The following is a 22075-nucleotide window of genomic DNA, read 5'->3' as shown; positions in this document are numbered from 1 at the left end:
TGCAGGGGCCCCCTGGAGTCTCCGGGCCCCAGTGCAGCAGCATCGGTTGAACAGGCGGTATGTTCAACGGTTGAAGAAATGACTTTATTGGCTCCTTTGAACTGTGAGGGTGCCATATGTGGAGAACAGATTTGGGTGGGTGAACTGTAAGAGTGCCGGATGTCGGAACCCCACTTATCTGCTATTGAACAATATCATAGGTTAGGACAACCTCTATAAGGAGACCTGATGCCCATAGAGTTTTATTAGCAATGCTCCATGAGAAAAACATGCAAAATTAGGCTCTCCTGAATAGAAAGAAAACTATTTAGTTAGTGCCAACTTGTAAAGGTTGTTCAACCCTTTAGCCCATTGTTGCTCTATGACATGTATATCCTTATGCATGGCTGCACAAAGCAAATTATTTTTTTCTAAACAGCATATTTATTGTACAAAACTAATATGAGATAACTATATAATTGAACTGACCCACAGGTGAAAATTCGTGCAGGACGTGACTAACATAAAATTTAAAACACCAATTAACCCCTTAACGACCAGGGGTATTTTAGTTTTTGAATTTCTATTTTTTGCTCCTTTTCCTCCCAGAGCCATAACTTTATATTTTTCGGTCAATATGGCAATGTGACGGCTTGTTTTTTGCGGGACAAGTTGTACTTTTGAACGACACCATTGGTTTTCACATATCATGTACTGGAAAACATGAAAAAAATTCCAAGTGCGGTGAAATTGCGAAAAAAAGTGCAATTCCACACTTAATTTTTTTTACCATGTTCACTAAATGCTAAATCTGACCTGCCATTATGATTCTCCAGCTCATTGAGACATCAAACATGTATATGTTCTTTTTTATTTACGTGGTGAAAAAAAATCCAAATTTTGTTAAAAAAGTTCCATTTTTCAAGACCTGTAGTGTCTCCATTTTTTGTGATCTCGGGATGGGTGAGGGCTTATTGTTTGTATGCCAAGCTGACGTTTTAATTGATATGATTTTGGTGCAGATACGATCTTTTGATCATCTCTTGTTGCATTCTATTGAGATGTAGCGGCGACCAAAAAAAATCGTAATTCAGGAATTTTTATTTTTTTTCTCATTACTCTGTTTAGCAATCAGGTTAATTCTTTTCTATATCAATAGATCGGGTGATTCTAAACTCAGCTATACCAAATATGTGTATATTTGATTTTTTTATTGTTTTATTTTGAATAGGGCAAAAAGGGGGGTGATTTGAACTTTTATATTTTTTATTTTTTAATGACTTTTTTTTACTTTTTGCATGCTTCAGTAGTCTCTATGGGGGACTAGAAGCTGCAGTACTTTAATCGCCTTTGATGATCAGATTGCCTGTGTGTAACAGAAATCCTATCTTGCTATAAGTGCCGACAAAAGGGTGACGCTCATAGCAATCTGGCAATGACAACCATTGAGGTCTGCTGCAGACCTCTGGATGTCATACTAACCCACAATTATGTGATGGAGTCAACAATGGGCGGTATTTCCTGTAAGTGCAAACTAAACTCCATTGTCAGGGATTGACAGCCTCATTTAACTAATTAACAACCATGGGTGGATCACGATTCCACCCACGGCTATTGGGGGCACATGTCAACTATATACTGTATATCAGCTATCATGTGCCCGGAAAGGTGCGGTCTCAGCGCCGGAGCCCGCACCAAACAGGCGGAGTCCGACATGGGCATACTAATACGCTACATGATAAATGTCAAAATAATAAAAAGGAGGAAAAAATAGGTGGGGACAATACCAGAACTAGAGAGGCACACCAAAGGGACTGACAAACTGCAGAGTATTGAGTAGCATAGAATAAATACATGAATACATAAAATAGGAAACGGCAGTGAACATGTGCAACAATTAATTGACCAGAGAAACTATCAAATATGCTGCCATTCCAGAAAAAGTGCAATAAAAGTGCATACAAAAGGTGGCATAGGTAAGGTAGTACTATTAAAGTGCAAATGCATACTGTGGAGAGGGATGGAGAAAAACCAGCACAATCGCTGGATGATACAATACCAGATGATAATATATGTATAAATGTATGCTGCCCAAATACAGTCTCTAAATAAGACTCTCCAAAAAATGGTTACCTTAAAGCACACTGCAGAGTCCCCAGGATGCGTCCAATTATTACGCTACATGTCAGAATGGGGTTAAAATGAGCAGAATTAATATTTTTTTCTCATAAAAAGTTAATAAAAGTTAGGTAATAAGTTATGTATACTGCAAAATGGTTCAATGGACAAATAAACAATAAACGCATCCTGCAAAAAATAGGTTTTTGTACTGCTACTTAGACAAATAAAATGGAAATATGACTACTGGAATGCAATGAGGCAAAAAACAAAAGCATAAAACGCTAATTTACTACCAGTAGAGAACTAGTGCTAGTAGGACTCCATATGTACAGTGGCGTTGTGTCAGCAATGAGAGTTAGCATCCCTAAAGCTCCACCATGTCCTAAAATTTTCATTTTTCTACAGTAAGTTAGTTGGAATGAAAAAAATTTAACTAACATAAGTTTCCAGTTTTCCACATTTGAACTTGACCTTGCAGATCACTCGACGTAAAGGGGATATTCTGGGACTTTGTTTTTTTTCTATATATATTTTTTCCCACAAGGAAGTCTTATTGATTGACAGCCAGCTCCCTGCTGTGATAGGCTGAGCAGGCTGTCATTTAAAGGGACACTGTCACCTGAATTTGGAGGGAACAATCTTCAGCCATGGAGGCGGGGTTTTGGGGTGTTTGATTCACCATTTCCTTACCCGCTGGCTGCATGCTGGCTGCAATATTGGATTGAAGTTCATTCTCTGTCCTCCGTAGTACATGCCAGCACAAGGTAATCTTGCCTTCCGCAGGCATGTACTACGGAGGACAGAGAATGAACTTCAATCCAATATTGCAGCCAGCATGCAGCCAGCGGGTAAGGAAAGGGTGAATCAAAAACACAAAAACCCCGCATCCATGGCTGAAGATTGTTCCCTCCAAATTCAGGTGACAGTGTCCCTTTAACATGACATTGGCAGTGACGCCCCATGTCGCCAGCAGGAGCAGTACATGACTATTCTGATCTAGGAAAGATCTTTGCAGGGCAGCACATTCGGGTAGTTAGCAATTACATACTGATAAGTGCTTACCCCATAAGGAAAATAAGTCCTGGGATATCTCCAGTAAATTACTTGATTTGCTGTATACTGATTTTTTAGACTGTGACTGGCCATTATTTTATTTTGCATTAGGATACAATATTTATATTCTATCGGATGATCAATTGTAAAACATATACATCATGTCCAAAATGATGTACTATATCCACTATTGAAGCTGGATGTAACGAATTTAAGAACGCGTGTTTATTTTATTAGTTTTTATAGAAACAATCTAAATGACCATAACCTTATGAAAGGCAAGTATTACAGAAATAAATCAAAAACTGAATAAAGTAGCATTAAACAAGACATATTAATTTACACACAGATTGCACTCTCATCAAGAATATGTGGGTCTTATTTAATGTTAATATTTCAGCTTGAAGGACTTGAGTGCAAGAAGTAAAGAAAAAAATCATTACTTAAGGAATAAAACAAAATAGGAGTAAATGCTAGAATCGTTCTTGTTTAGGCCAAGTCAGCGACTATAAAAATGTCCTGTATATTTACAGTTAACTGACCAGACAACTGGCGACAAGCATGGAAATGATTTACATGGGACCATTTAATGAGCTGAGGATGCACGACTCCCCAGCTACCATGTCACAGAAGGCACATTTCCAGACGTTATATTCTATACTCTACATTGTAGGTTGCATGCAGTTAGGCTCGAGGATGTGATCTTTTATGGAAACATTCTCAACAACCTTGGCTCAGCGTTTGCTTGCCAGGTCATTAAAAGCACTGGCGGCCCTATTAGTACTGGGTAATGTTGCAGTAGAGGCTGTTAGGAGAAAGGGCATATTGCTTTATATTCACAGCTCTGACGGATACCCAATCAATTTCACAGCCCTTTTGTTTTGCAGTACACAGACTTTTATATCGTAGAGTCAGGAAAGCAAATTAAATCACACAATGTAATCTTTATACTCCGCTATTATATTTCTGTTTTCAGAGACCTCAAAACTGGAGCAAGTATGCAGATAGACCATCCATGATTAGGAATTTCCTACTTACATTCCGTGATTTATATTATCAGAGTTACTATTAAAGTTAGCTGCGTAGTGTATGATTACTGTAAGGAAATATGAATTAGCTGCAAAGAGCCATGAGACATAAATGCTGACATTACCAAAGTTAGATAGATGATTAGTATTATTCGGCGTCTCTAAAGTGTCGTACAAGTGACATTTCTAAAACTTGCTTAGCTAAAAAGTTGTTGACGCTTGATATTAATTTAAAGGGAATTTGTTATTCTTTTCTTTTTCCCAGTTTTACTCTCCAGACATAGATAAGATTTCATGAGCATAAAAGAATAAAAGAAATGTTTTCTAGTAAGTTTCAATTATAGCTACCCTCTATTATTCGAGCCCAGCATGTTTGAACATACAAATAGCTTCTTCAGAGAGGAGGAGGGCTTGTGCCACCAATTCAAGAAGCTATTTACATATTTAAATTCTCAGAGAAGCATTGCATGGCCTATAAGTCGCATTACACCAGCTTTGCACTCTCCACAAGAAGAAATGTTTCCCTTAAAGGTACCTTCACACTAAACGATATCGCTAGCAATCCGTGACGTTGCAGCGTCCTCGCTAGCGATATCGTTTAGTTTGACATGCAGCAGCGATCAGAATCCTGCTGTGATGTCGTTGGTCGGGGCTAGAGGGCCAGACCTTTCTTTTTTTTGTACACAGGACGTAGGAGCGCCGCTCTCTCCTCCCAGGGCTTCACGCCTTTCTCATCAGCAAGACGCAGGTGCGCCGCTGTTTTTCCCCATTAAGGCTTTACCCTATAACGGATTTCCCTTTTGGCCGTATTTCCTACCCAAACACCTACAAGACGCAGACGCACTGCCGTTTTTCACAACTAAGGCTATTTCCATATACGGATCCCTCTCTAGGCTATCTTTATGGTCCCACCACCAACAAGACGCAGATGCGCCGTTAGTATTTCATATTAAGGCTATATCCATAAACAATTTATCTTGTGGGCCGTATTCACCATCAGTTTATCAACAAGACGCTGTCGTGCCGCTGTCTTTTTTCTTTAAGGTTGCACCTAAAGACATACCATTCACTAGGCTACATTCATTAGGAAGTAATACCTGCCCCTGGATACCACAGGGACAACGCCCTTTCTATTATTTTCTACTTAAACCTGGATTTAGTGCGACCCTAGAGTAAGACCCGGGAGGGTCGAAACGTCACCATTCTGAGTCGCATACACAATTTGTATCAATTGCCTTGTGTTTTGATCCGATGTTATTTCTTTGTTTGAATAAATTAGCAAATTTCAAAAAATTACATTTCTGTTCTAAGATATTCCACATAGGGAGTGCGGTGGATTTCATGTTATATTACAATTGATTTTTCCATCATTCCATGTAAAGATGAGCGGATTGCTTCCCACAACCCCCTGTCCGCGGTCCAGGTCAGTGCTCTCTTGCTGTTAACAGAATTACCTTACTCTTCGGGATACCAGGGTTTGCTTATATTAACAAGGCTGTAGAGACATCACTTGTCTGCCACACACCAGACAGATGACATCACCTCAGGCCGGCAAATCAAATACCACGATGAGGAACCTGGAAGCTCAGGAAACTTGCGTACCTCCTGTCCAGGGCCAAAGATCACTGACCTGGACCGTGAACAAGGGTTGCACAAAATGATCCACATGGAAACCATATTCTACAATTTATCACACTATTGCATTACGCGGATTGTAGCAATAATAATGTTTACTTACTGTAAAGTAATCATTCAGAATCTATACTTCACTCCACTACTGTGATACAGTATCTACTATGGCAATAGCATTTAACAATATTTATGCATGCTTTTCTTGAATCAAATTGTGATTAATTGGCTGCAATATCAAACCATTTATTTTCAAGGGCTCCCCAAAAAGTTATACAGCTCTGGCAAAAATTGAGAGACCACTGCAAAGTTTTATAAAAATCATCTTCTCTACACGTCTGACAGCCATTCCATTCAAGTGTCAATTGAATTCCAACCAGAGTACACCTCATTCTACTTAATGTGCTTCTGATTAGGAGAACACCTGAACCAAATCTTATTTAATGAAGCAAAGTATAAAAAACTCTGCTGTGGTGTTCACAATCCTCTGCAACAGGACAAGCTGGATGGCCAAACAAGTGCTAGTAATATCCCAAAAGTAATAGGAATGAAAAAATAACTTTTAACCATGCCAAAGGAGTTGAAAAGAAAACTCTTGAGTGAGAAAAAGAAGGGATCAATTTGGCCTTACTAGCAGAGGGACACAGTGAGCGTAATGTTGCCTCCATCCTTAAAATTTCTAAAATGGCTGTCCATTACAACAAGATCAAGTAGCAAGACATTGGGGACAACAAAGCTACAGACACACAGAGGGCAAAAATGACTCTCTATTGACCGGGATGACAGTCATCTTATTTGAATGTCACTCAGCAACCGCAGGATGACATCAATTGACCTACAAAAGGAATGGTAAATGGCAGCTGAGGTGAAGTGCACAGCAAGAAGAGTTCGTAACAGGTTCCTAGAGGCAGGACTCAAGTCATGTAAAGCTAGAAAAAAGCCTTTCATTAATGAGCAGCAATGGAGAGCCAGGTTGAAGTTTGCCAAAAGACCATAAGCATTGGACCATACAGGACTGGAGTAAGGTAATCTTCTCTGATGAGTCTAATTTTCAGCTTTACCCAACACCTGGTCATCTAATCAGTAGATGTAGACCTGGAGAGGCATACAAGCCACAGTGTCTTGCACCCACTGTGAAATTTGGTGGAGAATCGATGATAATCTGGGGATGCTTCAGCAAGACTGGAATTGGGCAGATTAATCTTTGCGAAGGACTTACGAATCAAGCCGCATACAAGATTATCCTGGAAAAACAGTTGATTCCTTCTGCTCAGGACATGTTCCCAACTCTGAGGACTGTTTTTTTCCAGCAGGACAATGAGCCTTGCCACACAGCTAGGTCAATCAAGGTGTGGATGAAGGACCACCACATCAAATCCCTGTCATGGGCAGCACAATCTCCAGACCTGAACCCCACTGAAAACCTCTGGAATGTAATCAAGAGGAAGATGGATAGTCACAAGCCATCAAACAAAGAAGAACTGTTAAATTTGTGCGCCAGGAGCAGTGTGAAAGACTGATGGAAAGCATGCCAAGATGCATGAAAGCTGTGATTAAAAATCATGGTTATTCCACAAAATATTGATTTCTGAACTCTTCCAGAGTTAAAACATTAGTATTGCTGTTTCTAAATGATTAAATTATGAACTTGGTTTTCTTTGCATTATTTGAGGTCTGCAAGCAATGCATTTTTTTGTTTTTCTGACCATTTTTCATTTTCAGAAAATAAATACAAAATTCATTGCTTTATTGCTTGTAACTTCGGAGACATGTCGGTAGTTTATAGAATAACAGAACTATTTAAATTTCACTTAAAAATATACCTATAAAGAGAAAAATCAGACAAACTGAACATTTTGCAGTGGTCTCTTAATTTTTGCCAGAGCTGTATATACATATTTTTTAATATGTTTTTATATAGTCACCATTTTTATTATTATTTTTTCCTTTGGACCAGATATAGGTTATATTATTTTATTGTGTTATTATTATAATTTTTAATGCTATATTTATGTTGTATCTGTGTCAATATATTTTTGCCACTTTCTTCATATATTGTGTTATAATAAATTATACGTTAACAACACTTTAACACTAGGACTACTGGACTCGTGACCCCGACTAGAACTACTGAATGTAGTCATTCTGACTACTGACTTGTTTTTGTTTATTTTTAGAGTTTAGAGGGGGTCCTTTACAAGTTATATTGCTAGGATCATTGTAAAACTACAACAGAAAATAGCAGTACTGGACATATATACAGTATATATTCATATAACACAGCATACAATGAGAATCACCAGTAATATATCCCTGCTGTTCTGTTCGCTACCACTATACAAATGTAATGTTCGTTCATTTTTGACTGGACTTTCAGCATTACACAGTAATAGAACCAGGTAACGCAAGGAAAATGTGAAAATTTGACATCTGAATTGAATTACATCTATATAAACATCAGGGTAAATAAGATACAGTGAAAAAATTATGCACAAAACTTTACAGCAACATTTAGTGACAAAAGGACAGCAAAATATAGTAGGTAGTCAAAATGACTACCTTTAGTAGTTAAAGGTAAATTTTGAAAAAAACGCACAATTTTTTCACCAAAATTATTTATTGTCACAAAATCTTTTTTCACATCCTATTTGAGGAAAAATCAACGAGTCTCAAGCCGGAATTCCGAAAAATGTAGTCACAGAAGAGAAATAAAAAGTGCAAGTAGTCAAAATGACTATACCAGTAGTCCTAGTGCTAAGAGACTTTTTATCTCCATTTTTCTATAAATGTCTGACAAAAGGCCGGTAGTGTTGCACCATTTTGTATAATTTAAGAATGTATCATTCATCATGAAATCTGATGTTTGATTGATCAGCATATGATCTTTTCAAGATGTCCCATAAACATGCTGATCAATCAGAGCCATGCAAATGATCTTATACAATCATCTACAGGATATCCAAACACTTCATGTTAACACCCGGTACTGTGAATTAACTCTGATACGGTACATCATTCACAGCTTGTCAGAATGTCAAATGGATTTCATGCTTACTCAATGACTCAGTGACAAATGACGGATAAAAATATGAAATGTATCCAGTTCATTTTCCTAAAGACTGAAAAGATTACAAGTGGTTGTTTGATTTGAGAATACAGATGCATTGGTTCTAGTAACATACAGCTCTGGCAAAAATTAAGAGACCACTGCAAAATGTTCAGTTTGTCTGATTATTCTCTTTCTAGGTATATTTTTGAGTAAAATGTAAATTGTTCTTTTATTCTATAAACTTCTGACAACATGTCTCCGAATTTCCAAGCAATAAATTTTGTATTTTTTTTCCGTCAAAGCAAAATTGTCAAAAATAAAAAAAGCAGTGCTTTCAGACCTCAAATAATGCAAAAACAATAAGTTCATAATCATTCAGGAAGAGATCAGAAATCAATATTTTGTGGAATAACCATGATTTTTAATCACAGCTTTCATGCGTCTTGGCATGCTTTCCACCAGTCTTTCACACTGCTCCTGGCGCACAAATTTAACAGTTCTTCTTTGTTTGATGGCTTGTGACTATCCATCATCCTCTTGATTACACCCCAGAGGTTCTCAGTGGGGTTCAGGTCTGGAGATTGGGCTGCCCATGACAGGGTTTTGATGTGGTGGTCTCTCAATTTTTGCCAGAGCTGTATGTACTTTAGCTGTTCTAAGGGTTTTAATTAATTCTTTAAAGATAATTGTATTGCTATCAATTATAAGTAAGAGAGAATACTCACTGCATTCAAACACATGCAATATTAATACCCTGGTCCAAGTCCACTTTGTTACTCCTTGGCTGTCACATCAGGCATCCTGGGTGCCTTTTGCAAACCTCTAGACCTCCACGGCTTTATGACCATGATAGAAGTGTATGCCGGATCAGAGTAGTGGAAATCTTTTTGCTTACCTCTAAGTATTATACATTGTAACTATGATTAATTCTAAAATTCATGTGGAGTATCTGCTTTAAATGGTTGACATATATAGCTTGGCTGAAAATTGGTATTTAAAATGAACTAGGCTAGCATAGTTGCCAAATTTACCAGGACTGTCCAGAATTTGAAGAAATTGTCTGGGATAGCTTGTGCATTCTCGGTCCAAAAAATGATGAGGTCATGTACTGTAAACCCCATACAAAGTGGTCAAATTTATCTAACTTGATACATTCCAGATACATTCCAGGTGTTGTTAAATATGGACTTAAGATCTCACTGTCATCTCTGTTGAAATGTCTTTATTTAGCACATACACTATTTAAATATACCTCCGAGTGCACACAATTTTACTTCCTATAGGTCTGTGCACACTAATTATACAGTTGTGCTCAAAACTTTCTTGGCCTTTTTTCAGAGCATATGAATGATAACACCAAAACTTTTTCTCCACTCATGGTTAGTGGTTGGGTGAAGCCATTTATTGTCATACTACTGTGCTTTCTCTTTTTAAATCATAATGACAACCCAAAACATCCAAATGACCCTGATCAAAAGTTCACATACCCTGGTGATTTTGGCCTGATAACATGCACAGAGGTTGACACAAATGGATTTGAATGGCTACTAAAGATAACATCCTCACCTCACCATTTTTACTCAGTCGGCAAAATATGGTCACAGTTTTGTAAACCATAGCGCTTCCACTAATGCTTTTGTTATGACTTTGGCTAGGATAGTGGTTCTGTATGATGAGCAGAGGAGACGGAGGGATGTGTTTGATGGTGGAGAGGTTAGAATACATGCGAATTTTCCCTTAACTTTATTTTTGTTGATTCCAGCAGCCAATCAGGGCACAGAAACCATCCACAACGTCATGCCACAAGGTCTTCTGTGAATGGCTGCCAAAGTCACATGTCCCTGGTCTTATAAAAAGCGGACATCTTGTTTTGCTGCGGCATTTGCTTAGTGACACAGTGCAGAGAGGCCGCTCCTGTGCTAGTGCTGGTTCTGAAAGTGAACTTGTCATTTTAATAGATAGAATCAGACCAAGAAAGAAAAGCGGCAGCACTCACCAATCTTCAGTGCAGGTATTTCTTTATTACATAAATCTTCACGGCACAGGGGTGTATGTACAGAGGAATGTGATAGCTTGAACGACGGCCGTTTCGCGCCGGTCTGACGCTTCAACGGGTATCTGCACTGAAGATTGGTGAGTGCTGCCACTTTTCTTTCTTAGTCTGATTGTCACTAGCATTTCTTCACTGGTTCAAGCACCCGAGACCAGCGGGCCAGCTGGAGCCGATTAGCTGGAGTGTTCACAGCGTGCAATTTTGGTGGTGCGGTCAGCTTTTTTCTACGTTTTGTTTACAATATTTTAATAGATAGGATTCTCTCCTGTGTGAAATCAATCTTCCAGCATCAAAGCAGATTGTGCAAAACTCTGTGGCAGTCTCCGGAAAGAGGGGATGGCTACTTACAATGCGAGTTGGGAAAAAGCGAGGTTGTGGTGGAAGGGGGAATAGACTTGGTGTACGTGGGTTAAGGTACTGTCACATTAGGCGATGCTGCAGCGATCTAGACAACGATCCTGATCGCTGCAGCGTCGCTGTGTTGTCGCTGGAGAGCTGTCACACAGACAGCTCTCCAGCGACCAACGATGCCGGTCCCCTGGTAACCAGGGTAAACATCGGGTTACTAAGCGAAGGGCTGCGCTTAGTAACCCGATGTTTACCCTGGTTACCAGCGTAAACGTAAAAAAAAAAAAAGTACATACTTACATTCCGGCGTCTGTCCTCTCCGGCGCTGTGCTTCTCTGCACTAAGCGCCGGCCGGAAAGCACAGCAGTGACGTCACCGCTGTGCTTTCCGGCCAGCGCTTACACAGTGCAGAGAAGCACAGCGCCGGGGGACCGACACCGGAATGTAAGTATGTAGTGGTTTTTTTTTTTTACATTTACGCTGGTAACCAGGGTAAACATCAGGTTACTAAGCGCGGCCCTGCGCTTAATAACCCGATGTTTACCCTGGTTACCAGTGAAGACATCACTGAATCGGCGTCACACACACCGATTCAGCGATGTCTGCGGGAGTCCAGCGACGAAATAAAGTTCTGGACTTTCTGCACCGACCAACGATGGCACAGCAGGATCATGATCGCTGCTGCCTGTCAAACTGAACGATATCGCTAGCCAGGATGCTGCAACGTCATGGATCGCTAACGATATCGTTCAGTGTGACGGTACCTTTAGGTGTTAATGTTAATGAAAGCTCAACTGAACAAACACCATCTCGTCCTATTCAATGATCACTGACAACATCTGTTAGTGGACGGGCTACTCGACTCCCTTTCTTTGGCAGCCATACAGCGGTATGCCTTGTAGATAAGGGCCAGAAAAAGTGTGTGTTCCAGTGGATGGTAAGCGATGCATTACGTGGCATCTCCTCCTCTTAATCCATTGGTTTTGGGATTGCCAAAGATGAGCTGAGCATTAATGGAAGGGATGTAGGACATATCATTATTAACATATATATCATCATATAAGGTGCGCAAAACATTTGTCTGGAACTTTAGTAAATATTTTCTCTCTGAGAAATACTTTACAAATTCATTGTTATCCCTAAAACAATTGATTTTCATGTTTGTTTTCGACAGTGAATAGCAGGGAGGAGGTTACATGTAGCAAGATCTCATTATTTCCATGGGATTGGCAATAGTTTATGTCTACTCATAATCTGTACAGAATTACAACAGCTAATAATTAAGTGTAAACTATCACAATTATTAACAATGACATTTTCCTGCAGGTCACCATGAGCTTCATCATATAAAACAGATTAATCATCCAGTTAGTCCAATTAAGTTATGTACAGCTACAACGACTCTTTTTAATTAGACCCTTCTGCATTTTTAAAGGTCAGTCCAGGAAAGTAAACATGCACTTTTCAAAGATTAGCAATAGAAAATGCTGTAATTCTACATGCCTTTTTTGACAGTTACAAGACACCCTGACCTTAATGTGACACCCTTGAAATACATCTTCCCTAGGCTAGTTAAAAAAAAATGCTGCATTTTATTTTACTACCTCTAGCTTGTAAATTTAGCTCCATCAGCTAGTTAAAGTTTTTACTGGGTCTTCTGCGAAACTTTACACATGCAGTACCTTGTTACTGTTTTACGTGCTCCTCTCAAACATACCGAAAATTTTGCAACGACTCCATAAATATCCTCTTGTAATATTCTGAGCACTCAGTTACAATAAAAAAAAGACCAAGTTCATCATAATGGCTGCAATCTGAGCTGCTAGTTATACCTTCTAAATGCTACAGGCAAAACTGACACCCGCCTGTAGCATTGGCTCAAAATGTAAAGGGACTGGATCACTGGAGCTGGAAATAAATTAAAGGAACTTGGTACAGCACAAGAGACCCAAAGGAACTCTCTCTTTTTTTTACATGAGTTTAAAGGATATGTCTAGTGGATAAAAATTATTTTAATCGGTTTAAATAAAAAATTTAACAGAACAAGATCCTCTCCCACCAATCCACCCAGCTTCCAATCCAATACTCACCTGGTTCCTACAAGTCTCCAGTTTCTAGTTCTGTTTCAACACACAGGAAGGATATTACAAGAGTTGTCCACTACTTGGACAACCCCTTTTTAAACGTTGTAGTCCCCATGTAAAATTTAAAAAAAAAACTTATAACCCCCAGCCTCTGATATTGCATAATAATGTCACTCGAGTGCCAGGAGCCCCAGCATTGACATTACTGAAACTGTGCCAGTGTGGAAATTGAATATAAAGTTTTTATTTCACATAGAAAACTATAGCATTTAAGAAGGGATTGTCCAATTAGTAGACAACCCCTTTAACAGCTTATGATTTTCTGAGGAGCATTTGCAGGCATTTCAAGTGTGTCAAAATGGGGCCAGTTATGGCAGTATTGGAAACTGCAAATGTAGGTTATTTGGTATCACTACGTCAGAAAAAACAGAACCTATAAAACTGTCAAGAAGGTTAACCCCTTCAGTGAATGGCGTAAAAAAAACAAAAGATCAAATAGTCGAATGGAAATAAAAATTGTATAGCTGCAAAAGGTTATCTTGTCCCGCAAAAAATAAGTAACCATACAGCTCATCAGTGGAGAAATAAAAAAGCTATAGCTCTCAGAATACAGAGATGCAAAAGCAATTCTATTTTCTATAAAAATTATTTTTATTGTGTAAAAGTGGCAAAAAATAAAAAAAATTATAAATGGGGCATCACTGTAATCATAAAAATCATAATCATAATAGAAAGCGATCAAAAAATGCTTTTGTGCCCCAAAATGGTACCAATAAAAAGATCAATGCATTCTTTAAAAAAGAAGCCATAACATGACTCTGTCAGAAGAAGTATAGAAAAATTACAGCTCCTAAAGTATGGCGATGCAAAAACCAAAAAGAAGCTATTTTTTGTGTTACAGCAGCCAAACATAAAAAAAAATTATAAAAATCCGGTATTACCGTAATTGCACCCAGCTGAAGAATAAAGTTGTCTAATCACTTATACTGCATGAGAAATGGCATAAAAAGAAAATAAAACTAATTCTTCACCTGCTGTTGATTTGTTCATTCTGCCTCCCAAAGATCGCAGTAAGGCTCGGCTGACATTTATCGTGCTCCTGCACTGAGCGCTTACAATGGTGATTCTGTGTAAATCTCTGAAATATGAATTCAGACAGAACCCCAGATGGAAGATTCCCTATAATGAGGCAAATGGAGAAAATGTGGACGCTGTTTAGTCTGTGATCCTGTGGTGTCCATCTTTTCAAGCATGCATAAAAGCGTGGTTTGTGCACCCCTGAAAGAATTACACCACTGATCAGAGGCCAGTCGGAGTCCAGAATAACTCTGCTGCATCACTATAGTAAATGGATCCCTTGGGGGTTTCATCTGAATCACGTCGTGTGGAGATTTACATGGAAACCCCGATGTGCTGTAAGTGCTCAGCATAGAGCGCAAGATAAATGAGATCCCAAATGTTCTGAAAAATGTTCCCAATAAAAGCTTCAACTCAATAAAAAAAAAAACTCCCCTCAGGTACATCATCTGTCAATGAAAATACAGGGGACTTCCACATTACTGGTAGCACAAAGGCTCTGGAAAAGCATTATGGCTCTTTGCCATCCTAAAATATATCTAGATAATTCTGCACTCCCAAATCCAAATACCCCCTTCCCTTCTGAGCCCCATTGTCCCTATACCACATTTAGCATCCACATATTTGGCATTTGTGTAGCTATGAGAGCTCGCTTAGTTTACAGGGTGTGTGTCTCCAGAAGCTCAAGCTGGGAATAATATGGTGAGTGCTTCAATGTTTGGGCGCTACAAAATATGAGCACCACAATGGCAGATTTGCAATTTTCACTCTGCAACATTCACTGCTGCTTGTTTCCTGAAAACACCATGGAGTCAAAATCGTCACTACATTTTGAAAATGGGCTCACTTAAGGGGGGGACTCTGCTCTTCTGGCACTTAGGGGCTTTGTATATGGGGTTTACAAGCTATTCTATGATAATTTGTTCTCCAAGAGTCAAATAGTGTTCCTTCCCACCCGAGACTCGCCAAGTGGTTAAGCAGTACTGTACAGCCACATATTGGGTATTTCCACATTCAGAAGAAGTTGTGTGACAAAATTTTAATGTCATTTTTACTCATTTCCCTGTGTGAAAATGTATAATCTGGGGCTAAAACTTAATTTTTGTGGTTAAATTGTAAATATTTTTTCTTCACTGCCCAATAGAATAGAATTCTGTGAAACACATCTTGCCAATGTGATCACTGCACCCTTAGACTTATTTGAGAAATGTATTTTGTAAAATGGGGTCACTTATGGAGGGACTGGTTTTCTGGTACCTCAGCGACTCTGCCAATGTGACATGGCACCCTCAAAGGATTCCAGCAAAATCTGAACTTCAATATGGTGCCTCTTCCCTTCTGAGCTTTGCACTGTGCCTCAAAGTAGTATTCCCCCATATATGGGGTATTGATGTACTGAGGAGAAATTGCATAACAAATTGAAAGGTCCATTTTCTCCAATTGTTACTCTTGAAAATTTAAAACTTTTGGCCAAAGCCACATTTTAGTGAAAAAATAGTAATTTTTCCAATGACGGTGGAAGTTGGAAAGTAAAGTTTCAAATGGGGTCACTTGTGAGGAGTTTCTATTGTTTATGAACACATCAAGGGCTCTGGAAAGTCAACATGGTGTCCACTATTTATTCCAGCCAATTTTGCACTTCAAATGCTTCTTCTCTGCCGAGTCCTGCCATGTACCCAAACAGTAATCTTTCAAAACATATGGGATATAGGTGTACTGAAGAGAAGCTGAACAATAAATTCTATGCTCCATTTTCACCTGTTTCCCTTTGTGAAAATGAAAAATTTGGCGCTAAAGCACTATTTTTGTGGGAAAAAGTAAAATTTTTATGTACACAGATTATACCCCATATAACCTTAGGTGTATTTAGTATAAGGCTATGTGCACACGTTGCGGATTCTCTGCGGATCCGCAGTGTTTTATGAGGTGCAGAAACGCTGCAGATTCGCAATTGATTTACAGTACAATGTAAATCAATGAGAAAAAAAATGCTGTGCACACTTTGCGGAAAATCCGCTGCGAAAAGGCTGCGGTTTAAAAGAAGTAGTATGTCACTTCTTTTTTGTGAATCTGCAGCATTTTTGTACCCATTCCATTATAGAAAACCGCAGGGGTAAAAACTGCAGAAAATCCGCAAGAAAACCGCAGCAAAAATGCACAAAAAATGCTGCGGAACCGCCCAAAAAACGCAACAAATCTGCAGGTGCGTTTTCTGCCAGAAGAGGCAGAATCCGCACCAGAAATTCCTAAGGCTAATCCGCAACGTGTGCACATAGCCTAATAGTCACATAAAATTCTACAGCATGTCTACCATGTGTGAGCCATAGCAGAAAATTATCTGATACTGTATGATACTGGATTTATAATATATAGTGATTCTGGACTAGAAAATTACATCAATTGTTTTTCATTTTAGAAAATGGATTCAAAAACTATTTCAAGACGCAGACAGATTTTGGCCCATGACACTGATGGTTTGAAAAACCTCTGGGAGAAGAAAATTGAAAAACAGACAGTGGAGCATCAAGTTGAGGATGCAAGAAGACATAAGAGTGCACTTTCCAAGTAAGAGTTCATTAATATTTTATTTCATTATGCTTATGATTGCCTATTCTAATAAAATCAATTTAGTCATCTTAAAGGGTTATTCTCATGTTACTATATTGGTATTGCTAGTTAATAGGAAAACAAGTTTGCAATACACTTACTTTTTCTATCTGCTGTTATTCTCCTGCTAGGAGAGCTTTTGTCTTAAGTAGTTAAAGCTCATTGCTAAGGAGACAGACCACCACATGGTGGCCAAACATGTGCAGTAGGAACATTCAAAGTTGATGTCTGAGGAACAAGCTCTTAAGATCCCAGCCACTTCTCACCAGCCCATTTATTTCTATAGAGCAGTTTAACAGTGCTGCCTCCCTTCCACTCCAAGTCAGCTCATTACTTGGAACTGCTACGATCAGCCCAGTGGCCTGCGGATGACTTCAGTCACAGTCTCCGTTATTTTTACAAAATATTTCCCAATGAGATGTACAGTATTTCTGTGTTTTCTGCTTGAGCTAAACATTGTCACCAGGTTTTTACTACCCAATCTCAAAGAGGAATCATGTAGGGTCAGACACCTTGATTCCAGCAATGTGTCACTTACTAGGCCGCTTGCTGTCATTTTGCTAAAATCACTGTCTTATTTGCTGCAGATCTAGCAGTTCTCTGAATGCTGAGCTCACAACCCTGCCCACATCACTGATTGGCAGCTGTCTACCCATGTACAGTGTACACAGAAAGCTGCCAATCATTGGTGGGGGCAGGGTTATACACAGCTCATAAATATAGAGGACTACATGGCAGCTGGCTTACTATTTCTCTAGTGATAATTTCCTGATGATAAAATAGTGACTTTATCAAAACTACACTAAGCAGCTCAGTAAGTGATACATCCCTGAAATCAGGGTCTCTGTTTCTACATTATGTTGCTCTCAGATAAGGTGGCAAAAACTTGGTAACAGATTCCCTTTAGAAGTTCCAAAAAACAGCTATTCTGAGACTTCTTCACTCAGTGAGGCATGAAATAGGTGATAGAAACAGTTACTAACATATGAAGAGGCAAGAAAATGAATTTTGAGGGTTTTTGATTAAGGGGGTTGTCCACAGACAATCTCTTAAATACCTGATTCCCTCAAGTAAAATGGGAAAAGCTAATACCTCCCACACGGGTGAGGTTCCATCAATGCTGGTACCACACCTCCAGGTGCTTGTGTAACATTGTTATAAGCTTTTCATATTTTATTCAGGAGACTGTGGCATTTAAAAAGGTGCTGTGCAAATAGTCCTTGGCTATAGATGATGATTTGCTGATATTGCAACTGGAAAGTTCTTAACCCCTTCATGACCTTGGGATTTTTCGTTTTTCCGTGTTCGTTTTTCGCTCCTGTCCTTCCCAGAGCCATAACTTTTTTATTTTTCCGTCAATTTGGCCATGTGAAGGCTTATTTTTTGCGGGACGAGTTGTACTTTTGAACGACATCATTGTTTTTAGCATATCGTGTACTAGAAAACAGGAAAAAAAATTCCAAGTGCGGTATAATTGCAAAAAAGTGCAATCCCACACTAGTTTTTTGCTTGGATTTTTTGCTAGGTTCACCAAATGCTAAAACTGACCTGACATTATGATTTTCCAGGTCAGTACGAGTTCATAGACACCTAACATGACTAGGTTATTTTTTATCTAAGTGGTGAAAAAAAATTCCAAACTTTGCTAAAAAAAAAAAAAATTGCGCCATTTTCCGATACTCGTAGCGTCTACATTTTTCATGATCTGGGGTCGGTTGAGGGCTTATTTTTTGCGTGCCCAGTTGACGTTTTTAATGATAGCATTTTGGTGCAGATACGTTCTTTTGATCGCCCGTTATTGCACTTTAATGCAATGTCGTGGTGACCAAAAAAACGTAATTCTGGCGTTTCAAATTTTTTTCTCGCTACGCTGTTTAGCGATCAGGTTAACACTTTTTTTAAATTGATAGATCAGGCGATTCTGAACGCGGCGATACCAAATATGTGTAGATTTGATTTTTTTTTTTATTGATTTGTTTTGATTGGGGCGAAAGGGGGGTGATATAAACTTTTATTTTTTTCACATTTTTTTTAACTTTTTTTTTTACTTTTGTCATGCTTCAATAGCCTCCATGGGAGGCTAAAAGCAGGCACAGCACGATCGCCTCTGCTACATAGCAGCGATCTGCTGTTCGCTGCTATGTAGCAGAAAATCAGGTGTGCTGTGAGCGCCGACCACAGGGTGGCGCTCACAGCTACCGGCGATCAGTAACCATAGAGGTCTCAAGGACCTCTATGGTTACAATGGAGAAGCATCGCCGACCTCCGATCATGTGACGGGGGTCGGCGATGCCATCATTTCCGGCCGCCCGGCCGGATGCGGTAGTTAAATGTCTGCGTTTGACAGTGGCATTTAACTAGTTAATAGGCGCAGGCAGATCGCGATTCTGCTCGCGCCTATTACGGGCACATGTCAGCTGTTCAAAACAGCTGCCATGTCCCGGCTTTGATGCGGGCTCACCGCCAGAGCCCGCATCAAAGCAGGAGATCTGACTTCGGATGTACTATCCCATCCGAGGTCAGAAAAGGGTTAAGTATGAAATATAAGAAACTATATATAAGAATCCGTCATTCAGTTAAAATTATATACTATTATACTGGGTATACTAGTAGATCTCAAACTGCACATGAGTAACCAGTGAGATGCAGCAGCAAAAAAGGCAAATAAAGTTCTAGGGAGTGTTAAGGGAAGCATAGAGTTTAGATCACGTGAAGTACCGTATTTTCCGGCGCATAAGATGACTTTTTAATCCCTAAAAATTGTCCCAAAAGTCGGGGGTCGTCTTATACGCCGGGTACGGGTGCACGGAGTGATCCTGGATGGTTCCACACACTGTATAAGATGACTGGGCGTATAATCTTATACACCAGAAAATACAGTAATTATCATCCTCTGCTCAGGGCCAGTTTTAGACAAAGTGGGGCCCCAAATGCTCACATATTACACCATCAGACAGAAACATTTCTGTTGTATTTATATCCGCTGAATTCAGGCCGCTAAACGAGCATGATCGACAATATTGGAATCGTTCGACGCTTGTTTCCCGGCCTCTTTACACCAGCTGAGGGAGAATGATAGGGACAGTCCTCAATACAGTATAATGCAGGTGCCATATAACACATATAGTATAATACAGCACCCTTCATAGAGTATAATGAAGCCCCCTCACAGAGTATAATGCAGGCCCCTCACAGAGTATAATGCAACCCCTCAGAGTATAATGTAGTCCCCTCAGAGCATAATGCAGCCCCCTCAGAGTATATTGCAGCACTCCTCATAGAGTATAATGTAGCCCCCTCTCAGAGTATAATGCAGCCCCCCCTCACAAAGTATAATGCAGCCCCCTCAGAGTATAATGCACCCCCCTCACTTAAGCAGGTTCGGAGAAGAGCTACCAGGATGGTGAGTGGTTTGCAAACAATGTCCTATGAGGAACAGTTAAAGGATCTTGGAATGTTTAGCTTGCAAAAAAGAAGGTTAAGAGGAGACTTAATAGCTGTCTACAAATATCTGAAAGGATATCACATTGTAGAGGGAACATCTTTATTCACAAATGGAATCACGAGTAGCAAAGGAATTAAACTGGAAGGGAGAAGATACAGAAGAGATAGTAGAAAAATCTTTTTAACAGGGAGGGTGGTCAATGAGTGGAACAGGCTGCCACGAGAGGTGGTGAGTTCGCCTTCAATGCAAGTCTTCAAACACAGGCTGGACAGACATCTGTCTGGGATGATTTAGTGAATGGACACGATGACCCTGGAAGTCCCTTCCAACTCTAACATTCTATGATTCTATGAAAATACATCTAAATTCAATCTGCCAATTAAACAAATGACTGCAAACTCACTGAAGGATCACAGCTGCCTATTAAAGTCTATATAGAGAGGAAAGAAGAGGGTAGTACAGTGAGAAAAGCAAAGACATGTGCTACTGCTTCCTAGTAAGCTTTTATTTTACACATATGCTGGCTTCACAGCTATGCAGCTCAGTACTGCTATATAATGTCCTCCGAGCAGTTTCTTTGGAACATGTGCTGCATAGACACATAAGAGCTGGAATATCTTATATCTCTGTGTACAGTACAGGGGAGACTTAATAGCTAAGCCACTTGTCTCCACCCACTAGCTCAGAGACCTCTGAAAACTGGTGAATATTCAGGATAAAATTCAAGTAATTTCCAGAAATGTTATTATCCTTTATGTGCATGACAGCTTGTTCTGAAAAGCCACCTAATGACAGGAAACATTTAAAGCTTATTTGGCATAACACTGCCAGCAAATAAGTGCCACCCAAGAGTCAGGATTCGTGATGAGCGAATATACTCGTTACTCGAGATTTCTCGAGCACGCTCGGGGGTCCTTTGAGTATTTTTTAGCGCTCAGAGATTTAGTTTTCATCGCCGCAGCTGAATGATTTACATCTGTTAGCCAGCATAAGTACATGTGGGGGTTGCCTGGTTGCTAGGGAATCCCCACATGTAATCAAGCTGTCTAACAGATGTAAATCATTCAGCTGCTGCAAGGAAAACTAAATCTCCGAGCACTACAAAATACTCGAAGGACCCCCGAGCGTGCTCGAGAAATCTCGAGTAACGAGTATATTCGCTCAACACTAATCAGGATACATTATTAATCCTTTTTGGGGTGCATTTGAGAAATGGTTTATTTCATTTGGGTTGTGTAGTATTTGGTATTTCTATGTAAACTATTGTGATGAGTTTTAAATGTAATTTTATGTTTTAGCTAAGATTCTTATAAACATGAATATATTTTATTTACTATTAACCATCAGTAAAAATTATGCTTAAGTTTATTGCTAGCTATGTCACAAAATAAGATTGCTTTGCAAGATATTGAAAATGAGCTTATGTTGCAGTTAAAAAATGTTCAGATGCATACCCCCTGAAGGTATGTGCTCCAACCACGTCAGCCAAACAGAAATTGCCCAGACGACAAGATTTATGAAATGAAATAACATTGATAAAGAAAATTGATTTCCTTGACTGATGAGTGAACCTTCTGCCCCGTCTTCAAGGCTGAAAGACAT

General features: G+C 39.3%; 1 protein-coding gene across 1 annotated transcript in view; it reads left to right on the top strand.

The window, feature by feature from the left end:
• The window catches only part of LOC138657822 (protein FAM240B-like), a 113185-nt gene that overhangs the window by 80447 nt on the left and 10663 nt on the right, over positions 1 to 22075 (top strand). Inside the window, exon 2 of the mRNA XM_069745462.1 lies at positions 16838 to 16986. Coding sequence (XP_069601563.1) covers positions 16841 to 16986 — 146 coding nt within the window. The 5' untranslated portion in view covers positions 16838 to 16840. The remainder of the gene's footprint in view (positions 1 to 16837; positions 16987 to 22075) is intronic.

The sequence above is a fragment of the Ranitomeya imitator genome, chromosome 1, assembly GCF_032444005.1.
Source record: "Ranitomeya imitator isolate aRanImi1 chromosome 1, aRanImi1.pri, whole genome shotgun sequence".
NCBI classification, from domain to species: Eukaryota; Metazoa; Chordata; class Amphibia; order Anura; family Dendrobatidae; genus Ranitomeya; species Ranitomeya imitator.
The sequence above is the reverse complement of the archived record's forward strand: the minus strand, read 5'-3'. Positions and strand labels throughout refer to the sequence as shown.